We start from the raw sequence: 26,091 nt of genomic DNA, 5'->3' as shown, positions 1-26,091 counted from the left end.
GCATCAGCGTCGGTGGTGAAGTCATTGTCTTCAGTGTTGAAGATGGACTTGGCAATGTATGTTGTAGCCAGACTTGCAACGCCAGAATCGGACTCCTCCTCAGACTCCACCTCCGCCTCCTCGGAAGCGGACTCCTCCTCTGAATCCATTTCCTTGCCAACAAACGCACGTGCCTTGCCAGATGAGCTCTTCTTGTGTGATGAAGACTTTGAGGAAGACTTGGAAGAGGACTTTGAGTATTTCTTCTTCTTCTTGTCGTCAGAGTCATATTCCTTGCTCTTCTTCTTCTTTCTGTTCTCATTGTCCCACTGCGGACACTCAGAGATGAAGTGGCCAGTTTTCTTGCACTTGTGACATGTTTTCTTCTTGTAGTCATGAGCAGAAGCTTCATCATTCCTTGAGCTTGATTGTGAAGACTTTCTGAAGCCTTTCTTCTTGGTGAATCTTTGGAACTTCTTTACAAGCATAACAAGTTCCTTTCCGATGTCTTCAGGATTGTCAGAACTGCTGTCAGATTCTTCTTCAGATGAGGAGATAGATTTTGCCTTCAGGGCACGAGTTCGCCCATAGTTTGGACCGTAGATATCTCTTTTCTCAGAAAGCTGAAACTCATGTGTGTTGAGCCTCTCAAGTATGTCGGACGGATCGAGTGTCTTGAAATCAGGCCGTTCTTGAATCATCAAGGCTAGGGTGTCAAACAAACTGTCAAGTGATCTCAGTAGTGTCTTGACGACTTCATGCTTGGTGATCTCAGTGAGTTGGTCAAATGTGAGCTGGACATTCTCATTGTCATTTCGCTTGAAGAAGTTGAAGAGGTTGCGAAGAACACTGATTCTCTGATCTCTCTGGGTTGAGACGCCTTCGTTGACCTTGGAGAGCCAGTCCCAGACCAGCTTAGATGTTTCCAAAGCACTCAGACGGCCATACTGTCCTTTGGTCAGATGACCATAGATAATATTCTTGGCAGTAGAGTCCAGTTGAACGAACTTCTTGACATCAGCAGCAGTGACACCTTCTCCAGCCTTGGGAACGCCATTCTTGACGACATAACATAGGTCGACGTCAATGGCTTCAAGATGCATGCGCATCTTATTCTTCCAGTAGGGATATTCAGTTCCATGGAAGACGGGGCACGTAGCGGACACTTTAATTATCCCTGCAGTCGACATAGCTAAAACTCCAGGTGGTTAAACTGAATCACACAGAACAAGGGAGCACCTTGCTCTGATACCAATTGAAAGTGCGTTATATCGACTAGAGGGGGGTGAATAGGCGATTTTTATGAAAGTCTTCAAAACATGAAAGTTTCGAAGACAAACGATAGAAATAGACCTATTACCATGCAGTGGAAGTTAGACTACACTAGATAAATCATAGTCATGTATTCAATGAAGTGAAAGGACGATAACTAATAGCATCTAGGTAGTAAGGATCGGGCAGGAAGATATTAAGAAGCCAAACAGATCACACAGTCACTCAGTGAAGACAAAAGATAGTGCAAACATACAATGACTTCACACAGAGTAACAGTAAGTAAAGAGAAGGGAAGGATGAAACCAGTGACTCGTTGAAGACAAAGATTTGTTGGACCAGTTCCAGTTGCTGTGACAACTGTACGTCTGGTTAGGGCGGCTAGGTATTTAAACCAAAGGACACATAGTCCCGGACACCCAGTCCTGAACACGCAGCTCAGGACACCCAGTCCTCACCATATTCCCCTTGAGCTAAGGTCACACAGACCTCGCCCAATCACTCTGGTAAGTCTTCAAGGTAGACTCCCAAACCTTCACAGACTTCGTTCACCGGCAATCCACAATGTCTCTTGGATGCTCAGAACGCGACGCCTAACCGGCTGGAGGATGCACAGTCCTCAAGTGTAATAAGTCTTCAGATCACTCAGACAAGAAGACTTAAGTGATGCCTAATTCTTTTTGGCTCTGGGTGGTTAGGGCTTTATCCTCGCAAGGAATTCTCTCTCAAAGGCTTCGAGGTGGGTTGCTCTCAAACGACAAAAGCCGTACTCTGAATCTGAGCAGTCAACCGTTTATGGTTGTAGGGGGTGGGCTATTTATAGCCACTAGGCAACCCGACCTGATTTGTCCGAAATGACCCTGGGTCACTAAGGAACTGACACGTGTTCCAACGGTCAAATTTCAAACTCACACGGCAACTTTACTTGGGCTACAAGCAAAGCTGACTTGTCCGACTCTGGACAAGATTTGCTCTCATAGTCTTCACTCGAAGACATAGGTTTTTGTTTAAGCATCACTTCAGTCATTCTGACTGGTTCTCTTAGACCCCACTTAACAGTACGGTGGTTCCTATGACTCAACACAGAAGAAAAAGCACTACGAAAGATCTAAGTCTTCGAGCTCCATAGGCTTCATGCGGTGTCTTCTCTTGTCATAGTCTTCAATGTGAATATCTTCATATACCACCTTTGACATCAATGTCTTCATACATTTTTAGGGGTCATCTCTGGTGGGAAAACCGAATCAATGAGGGACTTCTACCTGTGTTATCCTGCAATTCTCACAAACACATTAGTCCCTCAACTAGGTTTGTCGTCAATACTCCAAAACCAACTAGGGGTGGCACTAGATGCACTTACAGCCGGTTACCGAACTGGCACTAAAGGGCCTTACGAACCGGTGCTATTGCCCGGTTCTGCACTAGTGAACCCCCAACAAAGAGATGACATTTTTGCTACAACCGTGCAGTTTTTTTTACTACCTTTGATGCATGGTCATTGCTACATCCATTCTTCATGACGATGAGATGCCTGGTGGGGGTTGATGTGAATCCCGACAACGATATCCAGCATGGGCCGGCTGTGAATGTTGCAACCGGTCACCGACGAGCTGCAACTAGCTCATGACGAGTTGCAACCCCGGCCGGAAGGCGCGACACCGACCACGCGATGCTACTACCGCAGAGCCGAGGGAGTTGCAGCAGTGACTCGTTTACTTTATTGGAACCAGTGACTATGGGGTTTCTTAACCCACGCGGGAGGAAGGAGAAGATACCAACCGTGCCGCCCTCCTCGCTCAAATTGAATGACCGCTAGCCGATCGGTCGAAATTTGTGCCGGTCAGCCGATGCCTAACATCAGTTTTTTTTCTTTCGACAACAAAAACAAGCATCCCAACACTGCACTGCAAACACATCATCTGCATGTACCTGGGCATATCTCGGGCCGGGACAAAAAAAGCCCGATGCTGAAAACACAGGCCCAAGCCCGGCCTCGCCCGACTGTCGGGCCTACTAAATCAAGCCCGAGCCCGGCCTAAGCCCGAAAAGCCAGATACGGCCCGATCGGCCCATCCCAACCACGGCTAAATTCTTGTTTTCTGCAAGCCCGAGCCTAGCTTGATCTGCCCATCGGGATCAATTTCCATGCCCAACCCTGACCCGGTCTACCCATCAGGCTCAATTTCCAGGCCCGAGCCCGGCCTGATGGCATGCACAGGCCTGGCCTGGCCCGGGATTTTTGGGCCGGGTCGGGACGCGGACGTCGGGGCCGGACTGCCCATGACCTCTCCCCCAAACCTCGTTTCGCCCGGTTTTCTCCAGCCCGCACCCCCGACCTGCCCCTCCCCCTCCCTCGACCAAGCCGTATTCCCAGCTGCCAGCCTCCCGTCATCTCGCACCGCTGCTCCCGCCCGCCATGCGACGGCGACGGCCACCCCTAGCCCCAGGACGCGGCGCCGCCGTCCACCCGCCGAGCGCGCTCGGATCTCGCCGCCTCCTGTCGCAGCGCCTCCATCGCGCCCCTTAGTCTCCGTAAGCCAAGATGCCGCTGCCAGCTTCGACATGCGCAAGCTCTCCCACCCTTTTTCCCCACGGGCAGCCGCTGCTGTCGCTGGAGCGGCAGGACGGAGGAAGGCAAGTAGCTGCAGCAACAGCGCTCCTATGCTTTCTTCGGCAGCAGTGTTGAAGCCGTGGCCTCGCCCCAGCTCACCTCTGATCTCTGCTCGCTCTCTGTGTGGCACCAACCGAAGGAGGAAGAAAGAGAAGGGGACATAGGAGGTTTCCGGTGCACGAATGGCTTCCTCTATTCCTCGAGCACGAACTGGATGCCAGGCCACACCATTACAACGCACACACACAAGGGGTCTTATACCCAGGGTCGACCAGGGCACGCACCCCATGACTCTGTCCACGTCGAGCACCCGGTCTGCTCCGCTCTTCCCGCGTCCTCCCGACATGCACGCACACGTCCGGGCGTGGCGAGTGCCACGGCGGACCAACTCAACGCACCCCCTAAGCTCGCCAACGGCCTAGCCTACACACTCACGCGCATGGTGTCTACCTACACGGGCACCCCGTGCACCACACGCACGCCTACGCCGCGGTCCCAACGCGCCCGAAGGTGCAAATGCCCTGCTGCCCGTGCTAGTCCTCACGTGTATGGAGTCGTTACATATGCAGATCATCCCAAAGAATGCTACTACTCATGTCATCTATGTAATGTTGTGTTAGTTTGTCTAATCTTGATGTAAAACGATATTTGTGCATGTTATGATTATTGAATTATAAATCAGCTAGCTGAGAATTAGCAGGGGTGTCAATTTTGTTATGCTTGCGAGTACTTGTTAACTGTTTGTGCTATCATTCTATTTCACCATTTCTAATTAAGAGGTGACGGCGATCCAGGCAACTCGTGCATTGGTGGAGGCCAATGGTTGATCTCATTTTTCAAAAGGTTAGATGCGAGTTCACATCTAGTTGCGGGCATGTTCTTGAGGTTGCAGTGGTTGTCTTGGTCGGGTATGTTGTGTTGACGACAAGATTTTGGGTACCGGATGGAAAATTCGGTTACCGCCCGGTTCTCGCGTTTCTCGCTACCCCACGAGAAAGCTGCGTCCCGAGCAAAAAAATTAGAATTTTTTTGAAATTTTTGAATTTCAACGGCGATAGGCTGGTCAAGTACCGGTAGAAACTCTTCTAAAACATGTAAGCTACTGTGGTCTGATGGTAAACATGGCCCTATTATTCGTGCCTAGGTAACCGCGGTATCAGTGTTTCTCACCCATCCTCGGTATTTTTTTGGAATTCGGTAGCCAAAACGTTGGTTGACGATGGTCTTGGGCCTCAGCACCCTTGTATCTGGCGCGGACGACGTCCCTTGAGTGCTAGTCCGGTGTGTGGTCTTTGCCGGTTTCCCTAAATTAACCGATGCCATGTATGGTTTTTGGGTCCGGTTTTCCTTATTAACCGGACCAACTCTTTTTTTATATATGCAATGCGGGAGCTCCCTGTCCTCTGACGAGGTTCCGTCAAATTTTTTTTTAAGAGGTGAGCTGGGTTAAATTTGCCCCATTCTATCTCTCCAACTAGACATTACTGAAAGTTTTGTCGCAATCATACGAAATGCAGGCAGATTGATAATGATGGCGCTTATGATCAAGCTGAGCACTTGGATGCTTCTGAAATTGCAGAAATGGAGGTGACTTAATTCAGCCTGTCGTGCTTAGTTAAAGGTTGGAAATGCATGTGATTTGTTTTGATAATACCTCGCTTCTATTGCGAGGTGTGAAGTAAATATATTCATAAAACAAGTATCACTCTCACGAAGAAAAAAGATGATCCGCTGATTAAAAACGCATGTGAAGCCTCAACCATCAAAACAGTTTCTTGACAAACAATTGCCAGATTTAAGACAGTAAAACAATTTCCAGTGAGAATCTTTCTTATTCAGCTATGAGTTACTAACTCTATGGCTTTATCTTTCTACAGTTGGGCTTCTATAGCTGAATTCCTATATGTTAAGCATACAAGCTGCAACAAGGAAAGTTATCTTCTATAGAGCGGCATTAAATCAAAATTTGAGACCGTGTTTGTACACCATTGTTAAGAGAGGGCATGCATTGGCCCTTCTCTACTTGGACTTGGATAAAATTCTGGTAGTCATTTTTCTCCAAGAGCTGTGGAAGATACGTGGCCTAAGGGCATGTCCAACGTGGGTGCTTAGGATGAGCGCCAGGGTCATCTTCTTTTTTTTGAAGGGATCCTATGGACGCCACGCTGAAAAATTTGCGTTGACCGAACGCAGGCCGCCTGTTGGTCGGTAACCAATTTCTTGGTAGTTTTTCCCCAACTTAAGGGTGAGACGAGGGTGGCTGGATAGTGTGCCAACATTTTGGCGTGCTGGGACGTGGCTAAATGGAGTGCCTCCTTATGTTGCGTCAAGTATTCGGATTGGAATATGCGCACTTATTTGGATTATATGGAACTGCAAGAATGATTTGACTTTTAATAGAGTAGCTGTTGTTAATTTCTTGCAGGTTATCTTCAGGGCTACGACATGGATCCGTGCGTGCTCGTTACTTACTTCTATGGGCTCCAGGGAGCAGCTGGCTACTGGGTGCAACCGGTGGAAGATGGTAGCGCATGTTATATTCAACCGGTTTGGATGGCGGTCGTATAATAGGATATGTCCTTAGTATCTTTTCGTTCAGCCGGTTGTGGCTTTGAGTTTATCTTGTTTTTTTCATTTTGGCTCCTTCTGTGAGCTGTACTTTGCAGACCAGACTATTTGTTTCTGTTGAACTTGTTTTAATAAAGTGACCGTATGCATCTGTCCGGTGCAGAGGCCGGGGGATGACCTCCTTTTCAAAATTAAAAAAAATGATTTGGTACGGCCAACCAGAGCGCATCCAAACGCACCCTTGGTAGTGATGGTGCCAGAGACATTTTGCAGAATAAGATTGATGCCGGACTCATATTGAAGATAGGATATCATTATGAGTTTTATTCCAAAAGGTATCTCTTGTTCTTTATTATTACTCTTTCTTTGTAATTCTGTGTATCCTTGTTTGTTAGGTGTTTGGTTGACATTCTTAGTTGTTTCAGAGCATGTAGAGAGCATGCAGATTCTGAGGTATGAAACAAACCAGGGTGACCTTAATAAGGTTGAAATTTAATTAAGTAGTGGTGGCAATAGGCTTTTGACCGTTTTGATGTACTGGACTTGGAATTTTGTAAATGTTTGCTCTGTAAGAAAAGTAAAATATCATGGTTCTACATTGCATCAGTTTGCTTTTGTTCTCTACTTGCGGAAAAGTGTGTTTGCATTACTGAAACTTCTATTTTTTTTCTTTCGATAAAGAACATTTCATGTCATTGATATATCGAGGTGATACAACCGCGTTGAAAGAATGCCCGGCCTGTGTGCCAGAGTGCTCAAGTCCAAGTATATCCCTAACCGTGATATCCTTGACACCGTGTTTGCATCGGATGCTTCCCCGGCTTGGAGGGGTATTGAATTCAGACTTGAGCTATTGAAGGAGGGTCTCATTTGGAGAGTAGGTAATGGGAGGAAAATCCGCATTGAGAGGGATAATTAGATACCGAGGCAAACAAGGCTTAAGGCAGCAAAGGTCACCAGGCGCTCTAGATTACGCTGGGTGAACCGGCTCATTCACATTGATAGGAATGAATGGAACGTTGAGTTGATTAACCAAATGTTTCCAGCCTTTGACGCGAATGAAATTTGCAGAATAAAACTCCCTACTAGAAAAGCAGAGGACTGCATTGCATGGCATGCGGAGGGATTAGGAATTTTCTCGGTGAAAAGTGCTTACCGGCAGCTGGCAACACAAATCAAACAAAGAGATAACCCCCCGGCGTCCAGCTCCTCGTGCACAGCTGATGAAAGGAGTATTTGGAACCTAATCTGAAAGTCAAATGTCCCTCAAAAGGTTAAGGTCGCAGGGTGGAGGATCGCCACGGAGTCACTTGCGACAAAACAAAACAAAATGCATAGAACCCTGGAGAAGATGGCCAGATGCTCCATTCGTGGGGTAGAGGATGAGAATGAGTATCATGCGGTAATTGCTTGTACCAAAGCAAGAACACTTAGGTCTGAAATTCGCAAAGTCTAGCACCTCCCGTTAGAGAACAGTTTCCGCTACACAGGAAATGATTGGCTCCTTGTTTTGTTAGACGCATGCGATGAGATTACGAGGGCCCGGATCCTCTTGCTGATCTGGCAAGCTTTGCACCTTCGGAATAATTGTGTACATCAGGGAGGAAAAGCATCAATTTCGGTCTCGGTGGATCGCCTAGTTAAGTATGAATAAGAATTGAGGCACATGCATTTGCACAGGAGTGAAGGAGTGCAGGCATGGCAAAGATACCCTGTACCGGGGGATGAGAAAATCACAAAACCAAATCACTGGGAGCCCCCTGGAAGTGGCCGGTGGAAATTGAATACTGATGCTTCATTCAAAAAAGAGGAGGGTACATGCACAACTGGCTGGGGGTGAGAGATTTGACAGGGACCGTGGCCTTATCGGGGTGCATGCAAGTTGGCCCCTGCATCCTGTTGAAGCTGAAGCCCTGGAAGTTGTGGCCGGCTTGTCGGCGTTGAAAACAAAGTTCAGAGGCAGAGTGCTTATTGAAACCGACTGCGCCACACTAGCGAAGTGACCGGAGGCCGGTGCCTTGAACATTTTGTCGCTTCAGCAAATTGCCACAGATATATAGGAGAGCAGAGCTGCTTTCCTCGACTCTAAGGTGATAATAACGGCTAGAACCTGCAATGGGGTTGCTCATGCTTTGGCTGCCCATGCATGGGACAATGGAGACATGCTACTGACAGACAAAGTCCCCTCTCAGCAAGTGGAACTAGTGAGGTGTGATCAAGCCAGGTGTAATAGTATGTAGAAAGTCTTGGGCTTTCCCTTAAAAAACTTGGCAAGTCTGTAAGGGCATATTTATCCCTACGGTGTTTTGGTGATTGATGACAATGCATTTGCAGACTAATCGGGTGCTTTGAGTTTTCAGATATTCATTCTTCGGCACGGAACGATTATTTCCCCTCGGCGCTCTACTCAAGACGGTGTAGTTTCTTTCGTAACTTTGTTGGTGGACTAAGTTGCGTAGTAGTCACCGTACTATCAAGAGGGGATCTGCTTCGGTATGGTATGGGTGGAATCAACACGTACACGTCCTCATCACATCCTCCGTTTCTTTCCGCCCCTATGGAGCTTTCTTTTCTCCACTCTTCAACTGTTCTTGGACCCAGCGGTAGTACCGCGGGCCACAGCGGTAGTACCGCTGAGGCTCACTAAGCGGCAGTACCGCTCCTCGGAGCGGTAGTACCGCTTGATGGCCTCAGCAGCAGTACCTCTGCGGATCCGTGCTCCTACCGCCTCGACACTGTGGTTGGAGCGGTAGTATGGCTGAAGTCCACTAAGCGGTAGTACCGCTCCTCGGAGCGGTAGTACCGCTTGCTGGGGTCAGCCGCAGTACCGCTGTGGCTTCGTGCTCCTTCCGCTTCGATTCGAGTGCGCATTTTCTCGTGTCGGGTTTTGCGGTACTAGCTGCGGTAGTAGTGGCGGTAGTGCTGCTTGTGAGCGGTAGTACTGCCCTGTCTCCGCGGTAGTACCGCTCTGGGTCCCAGCCCCAGCCCTTCTCTTCTGGCGCGGCAGTACCGCTGAGGGGGAGCGGTAGTACCGCTTAAGGGCGGTAGTACCGCTCTGCCTCCTCGGCAGTACCGCTCTCTGCGGGGCTGAGTGGGGGGTAACGGTTGACTAGTTTCCCCCACTATAAAAGGGGGTCTTCTTCCCCCCCTTTGACCTACCTCTTCCCCCAACCTCCATTATTGCCCAAGCACCATTTATTGCTCAAGCTCCATTGAATACCCCAAGCTTCCTCTTGCCCGATCTATCTCCCTAGCCAATCAAACTTGTTGATTTGCTCGGGAGTGGTTGAGAAGGGACCGATCTACACTTCCACCAAGGGATTTTTGATTCCCCCACTCATCCTTAGCGGATCTTGTTACTCTTGGGTGCTTGAGCACCCTAGACGGTTGAGGTCACCTCGGAGCCATATTCCATTGTGGTGAAGCTTCGTGGTCTTGTTGGGAGCCTCCGATTAAGTTGCGGAGTTTGCCCCAACCTTGTTTGTAAAGGTTCGGTCACAGCCTTCAAGGGCACCAATAGTGGAATCACAGCATCTCGCATTGTGTGAGGGCGTGAGGAGAATATGGTGGCCCTAGTGGCTTCTTGGGGAGCATTGTGCCTCCACACCGCTCCAACGGAGACGTACTTCCCCTCATAAGGAAGGAACTTCGGTAACACATCCTCGTCTTCACCGGATCCACTCTTGGTTATTTCTTACCTTTACTTGTGCTAGCTCTTTAGTATTTGTTCCCTTGCTTGCTTGTGTGCTTGTTGTTGTTGCATCATATAGGTTGTTCACCTAGTTGCACATCTAAACAACTTACTTTGATGCGAAGTTTAATTTGGTAAAGAAAAGCTAAAAATTGGTAGTTGCCTATTCACCCCCCCTCTAGTCAACCATATCAATCCTTTCAATTGGTATCAGAGCCTCGTCTCTTTATTAAGGACTTTACCATCCAAAGAGTATGGTTGATACCGTAGACAGTGTGGAGGAACACTCCAGTGTGAATCCGATCTCGTCTATGGGCGATGGGGGAACTTCGGTCTCTCGTGAGGAGTTCAATGTAGCCTTGGAGACATTGAAAACCTCCATGACGACCGAAGTTGAAAGCATGTTTACTAAATTTCTTGAGGGGCTTAAACTATCCACCGCACCGTTGAAAGTGGGGGATCCCGCCAACAAGGTGTCGGATGCTATCCCTGACAAGGGGGAAGCTAGTAGTGAAAAGGCCCCTTCTTCTAGTGGCAAGAATGGCACCGGCATCTTTGCCCATGTGGAACCACCACTTGTTTATGGTGGACCGGTTCCTTCTACTCATTTGAATCATGCCGGTCCTCCTCCTAAGATTGTGAAAAATGAGGATTTTGATTCTTGGGTTTACCGCTTTAAACGTCATTTGAATCATGTGAACACTAACCTTTGGAGAATCATTGAAGAAGGTTTCTACCCACATGTTGCAAGCAACTTCACTCCTCGAGAAGCCGCGGACAATCAATTCAATGAGAATGCTCTCTTCATCATTCAAGATGCAATTCCACCCGAAGACCTACCTCATCTTCGTCCCTTCGCCTTGGCCAAGGATGCATGGCATTGTGTCGTGTCTCTCTACCGAGGGAGCGCAAGCATTCAACGCTCCAACTATGAAGTGGTACAAGATGAGGCCGATGAGTTTGCAATGAAGGAAGATGAAGAACCTCGTGAGCTCTATCGGAGAGTCACCAAACTCGCGGTCTCACTACGAGATCACGGGAGCAAGGACACGGATGACAACTGGATCAAGCGCAAATTCCTCAAGGCAATGATGCCCTACCACAAGGCCATGTCCTCCGTCATTCACCAAAGACTGGACTTCCACACCTTGACCTCAAGTGAAGTGTTGGATGAGTTTGTGGCCATGAACATTTTGGACAAACCGCCGACAATGCGGTGCTCCGTTCTAAACGGCCAAAGAAGCCTAACCTCGCATTGAAGGCCAAGCTCACCGTGGAAGAAGAAGAAGAAGAGGAAGAAGAGGAGAGCAACCCCGAAGAGACAAAGTATGCATATCATGAACATATGGCACTTGCTTCAAGGCAATTTTGGAGCAAGAAAAACTTGAGGCCCAACTTTAGCAAAAACAACTCAAGTGGTGCAAGGGGCAAGCAACGTGTAAGGACTTGCTACAACTGCGGCAATGTGAGTCATTTCGTTGCGGAATGCCCGTATGAGAAGAGGGAAGACAATGGTGGCAAACTCATCCGAAAGGACAAGGCCAAGTCGTTCCCCAACAAGAACAACTTCACCAAGAAGACTCCTCCCAAGGCCTTGGTTGTGCAAGAAGAGTACAATGAGGATGACGACGATGATGAAGATGATGAGTCGGTTGCCATGGCATCTGTCGCCATTGCCACAACATCACGAGTGTCTCTCTTCGACTCACCCAACGAGAGCATCAACGCCAAGTGCCTCATGGCTAAAGCCACAAATAAGGTAACCTCCAACATCAAAACTACCATCATTAATCATCCTCCCCCATCGGATGGCATTAATTAAGTTGAGGGAGCTAGTGTGGAGGCTAACGAGTTTGAGGCCTTTATGGGCAAACTCAAGGGAAAATCCAAGAAGCACTTTGTTGCTCTTTTGGAACAACTTGGTGAGGCCAATGACATGATCGAGGCTCACGAAGACACCATCTCAAGGATGGAAGGGCATAGTCGTGACTATGCCGATGAGATTTCGGATCTTTCCAATGCTCTTGAGGAAGAGCGTGGTCTTCGTTTGGCTCTTGAGGAGTCATACAACGTTGATCATGCTAAGTTAGAGAAAGATTATGATCATGCCCTCGTTGTTTCTCGTGTGCTAAATTCCGAGAAAGCCAAACTCGGAGTTGATCTTGCTAGACTCAAAGAGGAGTTTGATATACTTGACAAGGCCCACAAGGCCTTGAAGGGTATTCACGCTAGTCTCAAGGAGTCTCATGATCAACTCCAAGTGAAGCTAACTAAGGAGAAAGCAACTTTTCCTCATATGGTTTTAATTGATAATGCAAATGCTACTAACCCGTGTTGTGAGCATATACATCTTGTTGAGGAAAATGCTAAGTTGAAGGAGCAACTTAAGAGAGGCCTTGAGACTTGCATACAAGGCAAGAAGAACCTCAATGATCTCTTGATCAACCAAAAGGGAGGTGTGGCGAAGGAAGGGGTTGGGTACGTCCCCGACTCCAAAAACAAGAAGAAGAATGACAAGACCAAGCGACCTCCTCCCCTCATGCAAACCTTTGTGAGGGCGGGAGAGAGTGTCCCCGAGGAGAAGAAGAAGAACAAAGTCAAGAAGTGCAATGTCACCTCACCCAACAAAGCCGGGGATTTTAATCCTTCTTATGTGTTGTGCCGTGCTAGTGATGGGCATGTTTATGCCAAATTTGTTGGTTCCCTTCATGAGTACATTGAATGGTCTATTTGGGTTCCTAAGACCCTAGTTACTAACATCAAAGGACCCATTACAAAATGGGTACCTAAAACCAAGCATTGATCTATTGTAGGTGTTTGCTTCCGGTGGTGGATCATGGTTGCTCGATAGCGGAGCTACAAATCATATGACCGGAAGCAAGGACTTGGTGGTGGACGTGCACAAGGTTCCATCTATGCCCACCCATGTCGAGTGGGGTGACGCCTCATCTTCTAAGGTATTGGGACTTGGCAAGGTGGTCATCTCTCATGATCTCACGATCGAGAAGGTCATGCTTGTTGAGTCCCTTGCCTAAACTTTACTTTCCGTTCGTCAACTTGCAATCATGGGCTTTGCCACTTTCTTTGATATCGATACCGTGGCCCTCTTGTGGAGCAAGACTCTTAAAGTAGCCTTTGTTGGGCATGTCGAGAACGGTCTATATGTGATTAACTTTTCGGAGCGACCCACTAAGACCGCGACATGCCTAATGGCTAAAGTTGATGTGGGATGGCTTTGGCATCGCCGGTTAGCCCATGTCAATATGAGATCTTTGCAAAGTCTCCTAAAGGGGGACCATGTCCGTGGACTAACGAATGTTAGTTTTGCTAAAGATCGTGCTTGCAGTGCCTGTATCGAAGGAAAGCTACATGAGAAGGCTCACCCTCCCACGACTATCATTTATTCAAAGAGGCCTTTGGAGCTCCTTCACATGGATCTCTTTGGGCCTCCGTCCTTCGATAGTCTTGGAGGTAGAAAGTATTGCTTGGTAATTGTGGATGACTACTCAAGGTACACGTGGGTGTATTTCTTCAAGAGGAAGAGCGAGACACAGCAAACCGTCATTGACTTTGCCAATGAAGCACAACGTCAACACAATGCAAAGATCTTGACAATAAGAAGTGACAATGGCACCGAGTTCAAGAACTACACCTTGGATGAATTTCTTAGTGATGAGGGAATCAAGCATCAATATTCCGCACCATACACCCCTCAACAAAACGGTGTTGCGGAGAGGAAGAACCGGACCTTGATGGATACGGCAAGGACCATGATGGCGGAGTTCAAGTCTCCGTACAACTTTTGGGCCGAAGCCATCAACACCGCGTGTCATGCATCAAATAGGCTCTACCTCCGCAAGGGTTTGAACACGACTCCTTATGAGATACTCACCGGTAACAAGCCCAACCTCAAGTACTTCCGGGTATTTGGGTGTAAGTGCTTCATTCTCAAGAAAGGTGTTCGGTTGTCTAAATTTGAGGCTAGAGCTTATGAGGGCATATTTGTTGGTTATGCTACAAACTCTCATGCTTACCGTGTCCTCAATAAATCCACGTGACTCATTGAGGAGACGTGTAACGTGGAGTTTGATGAGAATAACGGCTCCCAAGTGGAGCAAAGTGGCACTTGTGATGTAGGTGATGAAATTCCTCCTCAAGCCATAAGAAGAATGGGTGTTGGTTTCATCCTACCCATTGAGGAACCCCTTGTGGCCGAAGGAGAAGGACAATGCTCCACTCAAGTGGAGCCATCACCAACCCAAGGCCCACACGCTTCCGAAGAACAAAATGAAGGCCCTCAACCTCATGAACAAGACCTAGGGCAAGATCATACTCAAGACGGTGTTGACACACCAAGTGATGCCCAAGGTCAAGTTCTCTCCTCCGAGCAAGTTCAAGACCAAGAACAAGTTCATGACGACGCTCAAGATGATCAAGTAACCTCTCCTCAACTCTCCACCGAGGAGGAATTGGAGCGCCGTGCCGCCAAAGTTGCTTCCAAGCTCTCTACCAAGGATCATCTCATGACGAATGTGCTTGGAAGCTTAAGAAAGGGGGTAAGCACTCGTAGACAATTAGCAAATTATTGTGAGCATCACGCGTTTGTCTCTCGTGTGGAACCTCACAAGGTCTATGAGGCGCTAGAAGATCCGGATTGGCTTAATGCCATGCATGAAGAACTCAACAACTTCGAGCGCAACAAAGTGTGGAGATTGGTGCCAAGGCCAACAGGGACCCACAATGTCATTGGAACCAAGTGGATATTCAAGAACAAGCAAGATGCCCATGGGATTATCATTCGCAACAAGGCTCGTTTGGTAGCACAAGGCTACTCCCAAGTCGAGGGTATCGACTACGGTGAAACCTTTGCTCCCGTTGCTCATCTTGAATCCATTCGCATGTTGATTGCATATGCTTCTCATCATAACTTTAAGTTACATCAAATGGATGTGAAGAGTGATTTTCTTAATGGTCCCATTAATGAATTGGTGTACGTCAAGCAACCCCCCGGGTTCGAGGATCCCTACTTTCCCGATCATGTGTATCAACTCGATAAGGCACTCTATGGCCTTAAACAAGCCCCACGTGCATGGTATGACCACCTTACCGAGTTGTTACAAGACCGTGGGTTTGAAGTTGGGATAATTGACCCCACTCTTTTTACTAAGAAGGTCAAAGGGGAGTTGTTTGTGTGCCGATTATATGTTGATGATATTATCTTTGGTTCTCCTAACAAAGCTTTCAATGAGGAATTTGCCGCTCTCATGACCTCAAAGTTCGAGATGTCCTCCATGGGGGAGTTGAAGTTCTTTCTAGGGTTCGAAGTGAAGCAAAGAAGAGAAGGAACCTTCATCAATCAATCCAAATACACTCAAGACATGCTCAAGAGATTCAAGCTAAGTGACGTCAAGCTGGCTTCCACCCCAATGCCCACCAAGTGCCAACTTGACCTAGATCCCAATGGTAAAGTGGTGGATCAAAAGGTATATCGTTCCATGATTGGATCCTTGCTTTACCTTTGTGCATCTAGACCGGACATCATGTTGAGTGTGGGAATTTGTGCACGGTTTCAAGCCACACCTAAGGAAAGTCACTATGTGGCGGTCAAACGAATCTTTCGATATTTGGCTCATACCCCAAACTTTGGCTTATGGTACCCAAGAGGTTCAAACTTCAAGCTTGTAGGGTACTCGGATTCCGATTGGGCGGGAGACAAAGTGGATAGGAAGTCCACTTCCGGAGGATGCCAATTCCTTGGTTGCTCTTTGGTAAGTTGGTCTTCCAAAAAGCAAAGTTGTGTGTCTCTCTCGTCCACCGAAGCGGAGTATGTTGCGGCTGGTAGTTGTTGTGCACAACTCTTATGGATGAGGCAAACTTTAAAGGATTACGGTGTCACTTGTGACAAAGTGCCTCTTTGGTGTGACAATGAAAGTGCCATCAAGATTTCTCTCAACCCGGTGCAACACTTCAAGATGAAGCATATTGAGATTCGGTATCACTTCATCCAGGATCACATTAGGCGAGGAGAGATCGAGCTCAACTATGTCAACACTCATGACAACCTTGCAGATATTTTCACGAAGCCCTTGGATGAAGCAAGATTTCGCGAGTTAAGGCATGAGCTAAATATCATTGATTCGAGCAATGTTGCTTGAACCCGTGCACACCCTACCACACACAATTTGTTGTCTAGTTTAGGTGTAGGCATGGACATAGGGGGAGTGTTGTTCTCTCAATGAACTCTCCCTCCCCCCATTATGCATAAATTGATCAAGTCTTTCACTTTAGCCATTGTTGATGGCACGTGTGCTTAAAAGACGAGTTTTGGTCATGGGCCCAAGGTTAAAATCTTCGCGGTGCCATACCTATTGACTCAAACATAGGTGGCTTTGGCCACCGCCCTCTCTTGAAGAGGGGTCTTGGCCTCTTGCTGGTGTGTTCTTTTGCTTTTCGTTGCAGTTTTTTCTGTCTTTTTGAGCTAAGCCATGTTGTCTAGTTGCCGCGGTGTGCTGGGCGGTACTGCCGCTGCTGGCGAGCGGTACTGCCGCTGATAAGCGGTACTGCCGCTGGTGATGGACGGTACTACCGGTGTACGCGGTACTACCGCCACCCAGCGGTACTACCGCTTATGAGCGGTACTACCGCTCCCCGGCGCGGTACTACCGCTGCGGGGCGGGGCCAAGGGATTTTTATCGGGGCAGGGGGAGGTTTCTTCTCCCCCATACCCATTCGCTCGCCCCCTCGTGCCTCTCCCTCTCTCCTGCACAGTTCCGCCGCGGAAGGGCTCCGGTGGATCTCCTCCTCCGGGGCGTTCCTCTCCATTTCCTTCGGTGGAGTCGATCCCCACCTCGTCCTCTTGCCATGGATGCCGGTATTGCCCCCGTTCCTTTTCTCTTTTGGTCTTGCTTTTTGTCTTGTGCTTTTGGGGCAATGGTGGCAGCATCTCTAGATTTTTGGCTAAATCTAGGCTTGAGTTGGTTGGAGAATGCAACTAGATCATCTAGATTGATGTTTGGTAGGATTATTTTTGAATTTGGTAGGCCGGTAGTGCCGGATCTGTCCACGGTAGTAGGAAACCACTGTTTCACCGCCTTGCGCTTTGAAACTGCTGTGTATTCGCCTCAAGCCGTACTACCGCTCCCCCTGGAGCGGTACTACCACTTGACCTAGAGCGGTACTACCGCTTCCTTTGGGGCGGTACTACCACTTGGGGCGGTACTACCGCGGACAGGTCACGGTACTGCCGCTGCATGCCACTTTCCATCATTCTCCTGCCTTATCTTGATCTTTTGCTGTGTTTGTTGGCTTATGCTCGTTTCTTCTGGTTGTTTTGCGTCCTTTTGTGTTTGGCTCCAGGTGATGACATTTCCGAGCAGCAAGGTCGCCGTATCAACCCCGGGCGTGCCACCTCCAAGCGTTACCGGACCTCAGAGCCTGCCGGTGGTTCCTCGAGCACCCAACCGCCTCCAGCGAGTGCTTCAGCAAGTGTTCCTCCACCTCCTCAGCAATCAAAGCGAGCCGCCAACAAGCCAAAAGGGAAGACTGTGACTGAGATGACCAACAAGGAGTTTTGGGAGAAGCGTCGTCGCAACCCCTATACAGTGGACCAAGAACTCACTTTGGTCAACCGCCCGTTCTGGAACCGTTTTCAGTTTGCCATCTACTTTGATGTGATCAAGGTCAAGAAGAATCTGTTTGTTGATGTTCGCTCCATTGACATTGATGCTATGGAGAAGGACCCAGAGTACTTTGGAGAAGCCCTTCAGATGTGCACTCAGCTGAACATTCTCCGGATCATGCAGTTCAATAAGGATTTCGATGCGGATTTGTTGGCTCAGTTCTATGCCACCATTCATCTTGGAACTGATGGCGACCGGACTCTGACATGGATGACCAATGGCAAGCGGCTGTCTGTCAAGTGGCGGGCGTTCATGGAGTTACTTGATGTGGTGGATAACGGGCTTGAGACTCCTGTCGGTTTCCGTCCTCACCGCCATGTTACTTCCACCCACAAGCAAGCCCTTTGGCCCTACTGCACTGTGAAGGTTCACCCTGTCACTGAGAAGAAGACCTACGAGCTGTGTCCGTATCTGGACATTCTTCATCGCATTTTCCGTGAGACTCTCTTCCCTCGCATTGGGAATCTGGATCAGGTTCACTCCTACCTCGTGGACATGCTCCTTTTCTGTCAGCATGAGAAGGAGGCAAACACTGGAGAGAGCCTGGATATCTCTCATGTCATGTGGTCTGAACTTGTATCTGCCGTGTCTGAGCGCAAGTGTCCTATCTATGGTCCCTTCATCATGAGGCTCATTGAGAGGGCCTGGGCACAGACTTACCCCAGAGTGCTGCTAGAGACTGGAGATTTGGTTTCCCATGAGATCAAGCATCTGAGGAAGAAGGACAACTGGACAGCACCTCACACAGGGGGTCCTTCTGCTACTGCTGCCACAGGGGGCCCGTCTGCTGCTGCTGCCATGGAAACTGAGGGTGAGGATGCTCCTGCTGGCCACGATGAGGACCTTGGCCACTCCAGTGCAAAACCATCATGGGCCCAGAAACTCAAGCGCAAGATGAAGAAGCTCTTCTGCATGGAGTCCCATGGTCAGTATATGACTCATGTGGCGGAGAAGAATGCCAGGACGCGCCACAAGGAGATCATGCGCCAGCTGGGCGCCACAGTTGTCAGTGGGTCTGAGGGACAGATCACTGAAGAGGAGGACTGGATTCATCAGAACTGCCACTGGACCGACTCCGATGCCGAGCAGTTCTCTACCCACGATGACGATGCAGAGATGTGATGATCACCTGGAGTCGTAGTGTCTCTCTCGGCCCCTTTTTGGTGTCTCGTTGCCAAAGGGGGAGAGAGTGTAGGGATTTGCTTGTTTTGCTTCTTGTGTCGTGCTTCGTTTGAGTCTTGTGGTTTCTTGTGCGTTTCTCTTGGTTTGGTTTGTTGTGAGACCTTAGTTCCCGTCATATGGTGTAAGACATATGCTACCTTAGTTATCTTATCTATGTTTAGGCACCTCGGTATCTTATAGCTTGCATGCTCATCCTTTCATATATGTTGTTCTCATATATCTTGCTTAGGTTGTTGGTCTCTAAAATATAGGGGGAGTCGTGATCCTAGTATGTGTGTCGTGCAGTCCAAAGCACTCATCTAGTTTGCACACATCTAGGGGGAGCCTGTCTATATTTTAGAGGCGTGAGTTCACTTGCATTCTATGTCATTACTCTTTTCTGTGCAATCCCGTATTGTCATCAATCCACCAAAAAGGGGGAGATTGTAAGGGCATATTTATCCCTACGGTGTTTTGGTGATTGATGACAATGCATTTGCGGACTAATCGGGTGCTTTGAGTTTTCAGATATTCATTCTTCGGCACGGAACGATTATTTCCCCTCGGCTCTCTACTCAAGACGGTGTAGTTTCTTTCGTAACTTTGTTGGTGGACTAAGTTGCGTAGTAGTCACCGTACTATCAAGAGGGGATCTGCTTCGGTATGGTATGGGTGGAATCAACACGTACACGTCCTCATCACATCCTCCGTTTCTTTCCGCCCCTATGGAGCTTTCTTTTCTCCACTCTTCAACTGTTCTTGGACCCAGCGGTAGTACCGCGGGCCACAGCGGTAGTACCGCTGAGGCTCACTAAGCGGCAGTACCGCTCCTCGGAGCGGTAGTACCGCTTGATGGCCTCAGCAGCAGTACCTCTGCGGATCCGTGCTCCTACCGCCTCGACACTGTGGTTGGAGCGGTAGTACGGCTGAAGTCCACTAAGCGGTAGTACCGCTCCTCGGAGCGGTAGTACCGCTTGCTGGGGTCAGCCGCAGTACCGCTGTGGCTTCGTGCTCCTTCCGCTTCGATTCGAGTGCGCATTTTCTCGTGTCGGGTTTTGCGGTACTAGCTGCGGTAGTAGTGGCGGTAGTGCTGCTTGTGAGCGGTAGTACCGCCCTGTCTCCGCGGTAGTACCGCTCTGGGTCCCAGCCCCAGCCCTTCTCTTCTGGCGCGGCAGTACCGCTGAGGGGGAGCGGTAGTACCGCTTAAGGGCGGTAGTACCGCTCTGCCTCCTCGGCAGTACCGCTCTCTGCGAGGCTGAGTGGGGGGTAACGGTTGACTAGTTTCCCCCACTATAAAAGGGGGTCTTCTTCCCCCCCTTTGACCTACCTCTTCCCCCAACCTCCATTATTGCCCAAGCACCATTTATTGCTCAAGCTCCATTGAATACCCCAAGCTTCCTCTTGCCCGATCTATCTCCCTAGCCAATCGAACTTGTTGATTTGCTCGGGAGTGGTTGAGAAGGGACCGATCTACACTTCCACCATGGGATTTTTTATTCCCCCACTCATCCTTAGCGGATCTTGTTACTCTTGGGTGCTTGAGCTTCAGATGCCTTCCAGGGTTTCTGGGTTTCGTTGTGTGATTTGTTTGGTTCTTTGCATTCATCTTTGCATCATGTGCATTGCATCATGTCATTTCTTTTCTTAACTCAACTAAATAAATGACATGGATCTTTGATCCATTTAAACCGAGGGAATTCACATGGTGATTCTCTTTATAACATATCCTCCCAATATTTAGGGAGCTATATAAAACCACTCCATTGTTTTGGAATTCACCTTAACACAATTGCATATTAAATTCCTTGGCCTTTTTATTATTCAAGTGTTGACTCTCTAACCTTGCCTTATATTTCTTTCATCATTTTCCGGAGCTCCACCAAAAATCCGAACATTTTTGGACCTCCCTATCACCTACTTCCTATGCAAAACCATTTGAATTATATCCAAATGTTTTCGTTTCAAACTTCACCCACGTGATCATTTCCATTTTTCGTGGATCCGGCTCATTTTTGTGACTCTGAGAAAATTTACGTCATGTTCAAACTCCACTGCTATCCCTCTAGGCTTTTCTTCCAAGTTTGGGTTTCTTTGAAATAGTTAAAGAGAGAGAGGGAGAGCCAAACCAGCCCATCTGGGGTCTCCAACCAGCAGCAGCATTGGGCCGGCCTCTAAGGCCCATTTGCCCCAAGCCCACCTAACGCTTCTAGCCCTAGCGCTGACTGAAACCATCTCCCCCTCGATCCCTCTCTCCCTCCTAGCGCCGCCAGAGAGAGGATCGAACCCATCTCCCGACCTCCTCCTTCCCTCGACCCCCTCCTCTCGAACCCGCTCGCAGGCCCTCTCCCGATCCCATCTCACTCACAGTCCTCCCGCCGCCGCCTTTCTACCCCACTTTCCCGGCGCCAGCTTGTTAGATCCCGGCGCCAGCTTCAGGTATTCATCCGAACCTTTCCTGGCCTAACCTTTCGTCTGCATACGATATGCGCCCGTGGCTCACAGCTCCTACGGCGCGCAGGGAAACCCCTGTAGAATTAATTCGCGTACCGACGACGGCCGGCCCTAGATGTGAGAGTTGAACGGGTGGCACACAGAATTATATTTGATTTTAGTGGTGCAGCAGGTATGAGCTTTCGATTCTTGTCCTTCTGGCCAAACCATTGGGGTGCGTTTGGTTGTATTGCCCAGCTTGCCTATAGCTGAGCTAGCTTAGCTCGGCTGGGCTATCTTTGCCTTAGCTGCGCGTTTGGTTCAACGCCGTTGCTGGCAAGAGCCAGCAGCTAACCGTTTGGCTGTGTTGAGGGCAAGCTAGCTCGTCTTGATAGGATCCAAATACTACTCCCTCTGTCCCATAATATAAGAACGTTTTTTTACATTAGTGAGGGACTAGTAGCTTACTAGTTGAAGGCACGTGCGCATTATTATTTGCAATTTTCACACGAACAAGAAGAAAATTAATACAAACTTAGTACTTTCTACATGAATTGCCTTAGCTTTGTAACCTCATGCCGAGTTATTAAGAGAAAACTCATGCTAAGTTACAATGTCCTGATATTTTTCACTTTCTTAAATTGACAAAACATGTCAAGAAATTCTGGTTAGCACTTACTTTACTAACTTGCAGTCAGTATACACAAAATGGCAATTAACGTCATGGGATTATATTTTGGTTAGAAAATGATCATCTTCATGTAGTATTCTACGTCACTTGGTTGGAATTATTAAAGTATTATTAGATATCTTCTAAGTATCTAACAACAGTTGCCATAAAATTGCATGTACGTCCATATTGTATATGCATGGCTCATCTTTTTATGTTTTTTTTAGAGAAAAACATCTTTTTTATGTTTTTTTAGGAAAAAACATCTTTTTATGGGTTTTTTTAAGAAAAAAACATCTTTTTTATGTTTTTTAAGAAATAAAAACATCGGTTTTATGTGCTATAAAACAGTCGTCCTGCTCGCCCGTCCCACCTGGGCTGAATGCGATGTTCGGTTGACAGCCTGATACTCGGCCATACGGGCCATGAAGGTTGTCACTGGGCCAGCTGTGCCACTCCATACAGTTTTAGAAAAACAACAATGCCAAGCCCAGGCCACACGCCACTGTTTGCTGCGTCTGCCTCTGACCGACTGTCGAGCAGACAACACAGCACCTGCAAACCAGCGCGCCGCAGCTCCCCTTTGTCAGATCCCGTTCCTGCCCTAGACCCATCGAACGCCAACCCAAAGACCGTCGCGGCGCCGGTGAAGCGCACGACCTCGCCATCCGATACTCGCGCTCGCCTCGTCCAGTCTTCCTCGGCAGGCACGGCCATGCTCGCATCTGGCAGCCATGGCCACACACAGCAGCATGTGCGGATGTGCCACGCTCCACGGCTCCACCACGGTGGGGCTCAACAATCGGTTTCTTTCTCCACGCATCCAGCCATCCAGGCCAGGGAGGTTGGCATGCAATCTATTTGCCGAAGGCGGCCGTGGTTTGTGGAGTTTTCCAGAAGAAGCGACTGACTTTTAGGTTGGCGGGAGGACTGTGAGTGGCGAATCCATGTGACCTCAGCCGTTCGATCCAACATATTCGACGGCTACAAATGAATTATTCTGCAAGGGGCAGGTACAACTGGTGAGACGAAGGTAGATTCAAAAAATTGTGTACTATAGTAGTAGAGATAGAGATAACAAGTGCATCATCACTGCAATACCTTGAAAAAACAGTGAAACAGCTATAAGCAGATCAAGTTGTAAATAGTCATGCAAAAATGCAGCGCAACTTATGATGATTAATTTAACACACTGACTGATAAAGAATCTGAGTAAAAAGCTTATTGTTCAGGAATGAATAACTCTGTGACATCATTACATGCCTGCATGAGGAGGCATGGTCATTATCTCCCTAGGAGACGATGCCGGAAGACATACAAAATAATCCTGAAAGTTTGCAGTGAAATGAATCACACAGCAGGAGGAACGGGAACGTATTCAGGAAAGTTATCACCGATCCAGCACCCAAACTCTTGAATAGCAGCCATCGGTCTCCCCTTCAACATGGAAGCCACTCGTTCATTGGTGGCCACAGATGTCTGTAGCGCAAGTCGGATGAAGAGAGAGTATTCTTCAATGTCATCAATTATTTTGATTAAATTCTCATTCGGGTTGGTACGTGTGTGGAACGCATAGTATCTGACATACTATGTTTTTAAGGCGTCCGTAAGGCGACACCTAGGCGTCGAGGCGGGCGTCGAGGCACCCCCCAGCGCTTTGCAAATATGCCCGCTTTAGGCGCCCTGGTGTCGAGGCGCCCCCCCAACGCCTTAAAGCGAAGCGTCGCCTTAAAAACATAGCCGACATATCACGCAGCGCGTCATGTCTTGAGCTGCACTCTCATCACACTTCACCCACTTACCTTTATCACGATTGCCACCTCTAGGAGACTAGGACGCTTTGAAGACGAGCATTCATTAGTGGTGTCGTCAGGAACACAATCTGAATCATAATGTGTTGCAGGATCAACCTTAACATCACTCATATTTTCTTCTCGGTATCACCAATAAAATCCTTGTCACATGCATGAACACGGTCATAGGGTGTTTGAAGGACCGTGAACTCTCCGGTAGCATGCTTATCCTGAAATATGAACTCCATCTAATCAATGTTAGCAATAGGCACATTGATATATTTCCCCCTTTTATCTTTGTTCTGGAAGAGAGAAGTAGCATGAAAATGTTAGTTAGCTACAAAAGATAAAATATGATACTAGGTGGAAATATAATTTGACAAAGTTTATATGTAGCGCTCACATTCTTCAACCAAACACACCCTTGATCTTCGGTTTTGCTAGAGCACGTCTAGATGTGCCCTAAGTATTGCACATCAAAGTGTAAGTCCTATGTCATTGATTTTACTCGGAGATTCATGCAGGTATTTTCCTTTTTCTTTTGCTTTTCCTTTTTATGTTGATTGAGTCACTTAGATTTGCAGTAACTAGACAGACCCTTTGATCTTTCTATTTAGAGTAATCATGATATTTTAGTTTTCGACAAGTGTTAATGCTACTGTACTAACTTTTTCCTTTTGATAGCCACGATATTCAACTATTGGGTGTGTTAAATTCTCGAGGATGATGAATCGTCAGTTTGCGAATATGATAGTACACAATTACCCCAAGGGAGTTTATTCCCTGCGCCGGATCAACCTCATGGAGTATCTCTTCTACCCTTCAACAGAAGCTGCCGAAAAGGCAGAAGTGAATAAGAAGGGATGGTTATCCACCATGTTGAAAGGGAGCCCCAAGCAGAGTCTGCCCAAGACGAACATCAACTTCTCATCACTGCCTAACATGGCCGACTTAACTACCAGGCATTTCTTCTCCCTGCTGAGAGGGCAGGGGGAGGGCTCTGTCATGTTTGTCAGCCCTAACGTCCACACGATGATGTACGACACTAGCACGGACTTCGTCTTTGGCATGCCACAAGCCAACTTCTGTAAGCAGAGTGACTCAATCGCCCTGTCCATCACTCGGCGGAGCTATGGCCAGGACAACCACAAGCTCTATGTCATAGGAAAAGGAGAGGACAATGCCTTGTTCGAGGTCTTGAACTATACCAGGACAACTGATCTGAACAACTCGTCTTGGTACTGGCGACCTCTACCCTGCCCGCCACTGTTTCGGCCGTGCCTGCCTGGCAGCAACAGCAAAGTTTGTCCTCCCTCTGCAGCCGCTGTGTTGGATGCCGCCACAATATGTGTCTCATCTGTGGATGCTGGAGCCTGCGCCTTCTTTGACACGGCAACGCGCGAGTGGAGGCAGGCTGGCAGCTGGGTGCTGCCCATCCACGGTGCGGCGGAGTATGTCCCTGAGTTTGACCTCTGGTTTGGCCTCGACGATGTCATTGGCAACCCCAACCATTGCCTGCGTGCTTTTGACTTCGATTCCTCCAGGCGACCGGTGGTGCGGCACTCCTGGAACTATCTCAGCGTCCTGCCCGATGAGTGGTTGCCGCGGCAGAGGCACCTGCTAAACATGGGCTCAGGCAAGTTCTGCATCGCCACCAGCTTTCGAAATCTCTTGAGGCACACCTCGTGCAGACCACTTCATGGTGCAGTCAATGAGCTTACTGTCTTGACCGGCGTGGAGGTGGTGCGCAATGTCAATGGTTTCCAGATCATCAAGCACAAGTCTGAATGTTACAGCTTGGAGGACAATAGAATCCACTGTGTGCTCTGAGGAAAACTTATCTATGTTTCACTGTTATTGGATGGATCCTTCCATGTTTTTTCTTCTTAGATGTGAATGAAAATATTTGCTTACCTTTTATCCCCATGGTTGAAATAGGCAATTGATGGCTGGAAGAATAAATGAAAACATCATGCATGCTGTGCATCTTTCTTTATGAAATATTGTTTCTTTGGTAAAATTTAGAAATTAAAATTGTTGGTCATGCTATCTGCTTAAATTCTAGCATATGTTTTTAGTTATTTTTTACCTCTGCACTTGAGCCAACTAGTAAAACTTCATCTTGAGGATTTCTCCGTTGTTTCTCCTTCTACCTTTATCTCGAGTGGAGAATGCGCGCCCGCCTTGCCCCTAGCAGACCACACCCGCCATTCTTTGTGGTAGTGAACTGTTTTGGT

General features: G+C 48.2%; 1 protein-coding gene across 1 annotated transcript; it reads left to right on the top strand.

Annotated features, from left to right (window-relative positions):
* The first annotated feature begins 21,207 nt into the window (after positions 1–21,207).
* LOC119301995 lies at positions 21,208–25,874 on the top strand. Its single transcript, XM_037579004.1, has 2 exons — positions 21,208–21,397; positions 24,539–25,874. The coding sequence occupies exon 2, from the start codon at positions 24,578–24,580 to the stop codon at positions 25,682–25,684; it is 1,107 nt and encodes a 368-aa protein (XP_037434901.1). The 5' UTR covers positions 21,208–21,397; positions 24,539–24,577; the 3' UTR covers positions 25,685–25,874.
* The last annotated feature ends 217 nt before the right edge of the window (positions 25,875–26,091 follow it).

This window comes from Triticum dicoccoides, chromosome 5A, assembly GCF_002162155.2.
Source record: "Triticum dicoccoides isolate Atlit2015 ecotype Zavitan chromosome 5A, WEW_v2.0, whole genome shotgun sequence".
Classification (NCBI taxonomy): domain Eukaryota; kingdom Viridiplantae; phylum Streptophyta; class Magnoliopsida; order Poales; family Poaceae; genus Triticum; species Triticum dicoccoides.
This window is presented reverse-complemented; position numbering and strand designations above follow the sequence as displayed.